Source organism: Rattus rattus, chromosome 9, assembly GCF_011064425.1.
Source record: "Rattus rattus isolate New Zealand chromosome 9, Rrattus_CSIRO_v1, whole genome shotgun sequence".
Lineage (NCBI taxonomy): Eukaryota > Metazoa > Chordata > Mammalia > Rodentia > Muridae > Rattus > Rattus rattus.
In genome coordinates, this window is record NC_046162.1 from 95,362,319 (window position 1) to 95,367,734 (window position 5,416).

The 5,416-nt window shown below is 50.2% G+C and overlaps 1 protein-coding gene across 1 annotated transcript; it reads left to right on the forward strand.

Moving 5' to 3' along the window:
• Positions 1–2,259: 2,259 nt before the first annotated feature.
• Bhlha9 (basic helix-loop-helix family member a9) lies at positions 2,260–3,382 on the forward strand. The gene is given in 2 exon segments (XM_032913966.1): positions 2,260–2,860; positions 2,863–3,382. Coding segments are annotated over 2 exon segments (690 nt in total). The 3' UTR covers positions 2,952–3,382.
• Positions 3,383–5,416: the final 2,034 nt, after the last annotated feature.

Genomic DNA, 5,416 nt, shown 5'->3' on the forward strand with positions numbered 1-5,416 from the left:
AGGCTTTTCTTAGAGGCTGGGTAAGGCCCAGAGTCCCAGTGTCCTCCTGGATGGACAGGGCCATGACTCAGCAGTCTCTATCATGACGTCAACAGGCTAAAAGACACGGCCACATAAGGTGACACTCAGGCACCCAATGCCTAGGCTTTATGGCCTGCCCTGTCTTCCATTCTGAGATCCATCTAAACTGGCATCCTGTTAGTCATGATGGTAGGCAGTAGTGTTCAGACACTGGGAATATTGGTTCGAGCTCATTTCTTCTTCGTTTGGTTGTTTTTGTTTTGTAGTGCTAGGCCTGGAACCTGGGGCTTTATGCATTGACACTCACGCTGAGCTACACTCCCACCCTCTCCTGTCTCTCCTAAAACAAGGTCTTTCTCCATAAGCAGTCCAGACTGGCCTCAAACGCAGGATCTTCTTGGCTCAGCCTTCCAGAGTGCTGAGACGATAAGCATGGGCCACCACGCCTAGCTCCTAGCTACTTTTTAAACTTTGTGTTCTGTTTTGGTTTTGAGGTGAGGTCTCACATAGCCCAGGCTGGCCTCAAACTATTATGTAGCTGAGGCTGGCATCTTCCTCCACCTTCCGAGTGCTGGGCTTACAGGCCTGCGACGACGTGCTGAGTTTAGTTCTTTTCTATTCCGCATGTATTGAACATGTTGGAAAAATCCGTCCTGACCAACACAGCCTTTAGGTTATTCCCTGAGTAAATGCATGCAGTTTGTTTCCCAGTGCCCTGTTCTTTTCCTCTGCGGGAAACTCAGCCTGAAGCAATGAGGTCATTGGTAATATCCTGGTTGGTGCCACAGCATTTGGAAGGTGGCTGGGAATGAGGTCAATCTTAGTCTTATGTTGCTCCTGATAAATCGTGAATGCATACCTGAAATTCCATGGGGTCTGTCTCTAGAAGTAAGCTAGCTAGCTTGCTTGCTTGCTTGCTTGCTTGCTTTCTTCCTTCCTTTCTCTCTCTCTCTTCCTTTCTTCCTTTCTTTCTCTCTTCCTTTTTTCCTTCCTTCCTTCCTTCCTTCTCTCTTTCTTTCTTTCTCTCTTTCTCTCTCTTTCTCTCTCTCTCTTCCTTCCATTCTTCCTTCCTTCCTTTTTTCTTTTCTTTCTCTCTCTTCCTTCCTTCCTTTCTTTCTTTCTTTCTCTCTTCCTTTTTTCCTTTTTTCCTTCCTTCCTTCCTTTCTTCTTTCTTTCTTTCTTTCCTTCTTTTTCTTCTCCTTCCTTCCCTTTTTTGCTCTTGTTTGGAATTCCAGTCCCCAGAGTTGGCAAAGGGGATCATCCCCTGGATTCCTTACCCAGCTGTACTCTGTAGTGGGATGGGGCTGCTCAAAGGCCCTGGACATTAAGGGTTGCTCCCTGATGGGTATTGTGAGGGAAATAAAAGTCGTCTCCACTCTCTTTTTCTTCTGACTCAGCCCAGCTCTGCCTGAAGAAAAGGGAGCCAAAAGAAAGTAGGGGGAGGGGTTGGGGATTTAGCTCAATGGTAGAGCGCTTGCCTAGCAAGCACAAGGCCCTGAGTTCAGTCCCCAGCTCGAAAAAAAAAAAAAAAAAAAAAAAAAAAAAAAAAGAAAAAAGAAAGTAGGGGGAATGCTGGGCTCAATCCAAACCCTAGCCCAGAATCCAGACCAACCTCACGGTGGTAGCTGAAAGGTTACTTGTAGCACCTGCAGGGCCGGCAGGCACCTCCTTTCTGGATTCTTCTGTGGTGGCCGTGCTTTACCTTAGGGTCAACTCTGGCTGCTCACAATTCAGGATGGAGCTCGGCAGCAGGTGCTCAGTCAGTGAGACATCTCTTGGGCACTCAAGGTTTTCAAAACTCACTAAACCGGCAGTTGCTATCCTTCTGTAAGCCTATCTGCTCTCTTGCCACGGGTCAAATGTGGCATTTTATCTGGGGTCAGGAGTAGGGAAAACAGAACCCAGTTACCCGAGAGGGTCCGTGCAGCACAGCAAGCCCGTTCCCTGTGACAACTGGAGCATCGCCCAGGGCGTGGCCAGGCTGCCCAACTGGTCCTGTGTACAAGAATCTGCATGCTTCCTTCCTCTCAGGTCCTCCTCACCATCTTACCTGGGGGCAGGTAATAAAGCAGGAGGAGGGAGATGGATGGACTGGGAGGGCAGGGAGCCACGTGGTGCCATAAAGCCCAGCTAGAGAGGGCCTGTCCAGAGAGTGTCCAGCCAGCAAGAGCCATCAGTCAGTGGACCTGCAGCCTTTTGGACCCGAATAGTTGAAGCTTCAGGACCAGGATATAGGCCATGCTCCGAGGCACGCCAGGACTAGGCCTGAGGGGTCTGAAGCGGGGTGAGGATTCTGTGGGGGACTTGGGGCACTCCTGCCCGGAGGCTGGCAGGAATTTTGGAGTGCTGAGGCGTAGTCTGGACGAGGAAGAAGAGGCAGCTGGCAGAAAGCGTGAGCGGCCCGCACGGTCCAAGGCTCGGCGCATGGCGGCCAACGTGCGGGAGCGCAAGCGCATCCTGGATTACAACGAAGCGTTTAATGCTCTGCGCCGGGCGCTGCAGCACGACCTGGGCGGCAAGAGGCTCTCCAAGATCGCCACGCTGCGCAGAGCCATCCACCGCATCACCGCGCTCTCCCTGGTCCTGCGCGCCAGTCCGGCGCCCCGCTGGCCCTGCGGCCATCTGGAGTGTCATGGCCAGGCTGCCCACGGCTCGAGCACCGGGGACTCCGGCTTCAGTGTTCCGCGGTCTGTGCTGTCTCCTGCAGCGCCTAGCCTAGCGCGCAGGGACACCGCCAGCCCCTTAGTGCCGCCGGCACCGCGCTGCGCTTCGTGCTCCCCGCACGCACACTTGGGGCGGCCCAGGGTGATGGCCGAAATGCCCAATTTGGCCCACGCCTCCGGGGAAGCTGGCGTCGATGTCCTGGGGCTGCCCCTGTTGGATCGATTCAGTGGCGGTGGGGCTCTGGGCTGGGCTACCAACACTCCTGACCGCGCCACCCATGGGGAAGAGGGGTTGGCCGGATGACTACAAAAGAGAAGATTGCAAAAGTCATTCTGGATAGAACAAAATTGAATGGGGTTGTGACTTGCGTGGCAGAGGAAGCTGTCTTACCTCGGGAAGGAACTCCAGGTCCCAGGGCAGCTTCCCCATACCCCAGTCTGGGGTGGTGAAAAAGGAGGGAGATTTTCAGTCTGGACTTGGTCGACCTCCAGTTCCTGGAAAGTGGCCTTTGCTTTCCTGTGCTTCTGAACGCTCTTTCCCCTTGCTGCTTTTGGAAAGTGGGACTTGTGGGATTGGGTGGGTAGACAGCTGCTATGATCTGAGGCACATGCGGTGGCCCTCTTCCCCTGTTTGGGCTGCTGCTGAACTGAAAGAGGCCTGGAAAATGACCAAATAAAAATGTCTTCTCCGTCTGTTATCAGGACTCCAATGAGTTCGGTGTCCTAGTATGACAGAGAAGCCTCAGAACCAGGAAGGATGGATAGGGCCTACAGCTGCCAGGTAGGGACCGGGACTGGTTTATGGCAAGACCTAGGAATGGCTAGATACGACTCTGTGTGCTGGAGACACTATTTGAAGAAAGCTAATGGTGGCATCGAAGGATGCCGGAAGTGTGGCTGGGCCAGGTGCATGGAGAAAAGTTAAGGGCAGGGTCAAGGATGGGGGTCCGGGACCCCCAGTGCTAGGCAGAGCTCTCAGCCAATTGAGCACCAGGGTTTCCAGTAGAGAGGTAGACCAGAAATACAGAGAGATTTTGAGGTGTGGTTTTAGGCCAAGGCCAAGGGAGGGGCCAGAACACCTCCCCTGAGAATTATGAAGAACTGGCCAGCATTTAGGATGGGTTTCTGGGGGGTGGTAATACTGAAGGCAGTGTTTGCTGGGGTGTGGCTTACCCCTGTATGGAAACTGGACAGACAGACACCACAGGCACGGACTCCGGGGAGAGTGAGGGTTTCTCAGCACAGTCGAGATGAGGCTCAAGGCCATGAGTGAAGCTATCTGCTTTCTGACATCCTGTCTACAGTCACAGCCTACGGCTCCTGTCTGTTTGCACAGTCAGGCTGTGACACAGCTGGCAGAGAGGCTTCCACTCTGGGTCTAGACAGGAGTGAGACTCCCTTCCCGCCAGCTTTGGTCTGGCTCCTAAGTGCATGGACACTGCAAAGAAGAGAACCTGGGCCTGCCTGGGATGCAACCTCCCTGCCACTTCACCTCTGGTGTGGCTAATGATGCCACCTCAGCAGAGAGAATTCCCAGCAGTTGTTTATAAACTGTTAACTGTTTAATACTCCACTTCTATGTTTAGGGAGCCTAGACAATGCTTCATCCTTATCTTTACCTTCAGGGATCTTGGAAATCTGCTGAATAACTAGCAAATCTTATTTTTCTAAATTCTAAGATAATAAAATTTTTCTCACCCAATCACATTCTTTACCCGAGGAAAGCAATGGCTCCCCCTGTGGGTGGAATTAGGATATGCAGCACAGGAAGGAGCTGAATCAGGCCTGCCTCCTAGCTTAGCAGTTGAGTGACCGTGAGCAAATCAGCTAACCTTTGAACCTTTGTGTTCTTTTCTGTATAATGGGCTACTGTCGGGGTTGTTACATCACGAGCTGCTGTACAGACCAAATGAGGCACACATTTAAAGCTCTTGGCACAGCGTTTAGCTCCTCCATAAGCACTCACTGAAAGCCGTTTAATCAGCCTGTTCACAAGGTTGTTTTAAGAGACTGTATGAAAGGTGTTTGGAAGCCATGGAGTCTGCAACACAGTTCATTTTTTTTTTTCTTGGTTCTTTTTTTTCGGAGCTGGAACACAGTTCATTTTATGGCTTTATCAGGACTCTGTATGTTTGAGTGTCATTATGATGATGTGCATTTGGCTATCATGAGGTCTTCTGGCACATGTATATTATATATGGGCTTATGTACATGTATGGGCTGCATGAATATATGTATGTGCATGTATGTACCTACCTAAAAGGAGCCCCCTCCTCTCCCCAAAGCTTTAGGGAGCTCAGTTGTGTGCCTGAATGATATTTCTACAAAGGTTTTCTACAAACCTTGCACAAGTTTTGAGAAAAGAGATTCCCCAAATCCTATCCATCCCCCTAGATGAGTGATTCCTGTAAAAGAAAGGTAAATCTGAGGTTGTTAAAGAGATGGAGGTTATCGACTAAGACCAAATGGATTTGTTCAAATGTAACAAAGGGGGGGGGGAGTTACAAGGGCATGATTTAAAATGCATATTAGTGCAGCTATGTCCAAAAGATATAAAAAAATGCACAAAGAAGTTCTTTACTTATGCAAGATTAGAAAAAAATTCAAAGACTCCTGTGTTTTTAAAATATATATATATTTTTAAAGATTTATTTATTTATTATATATAAGTACACTGTAGCTGTCTTCAGATACACCAGAAGAGGGCATCGGATCTCTTTACAGATGGTTGT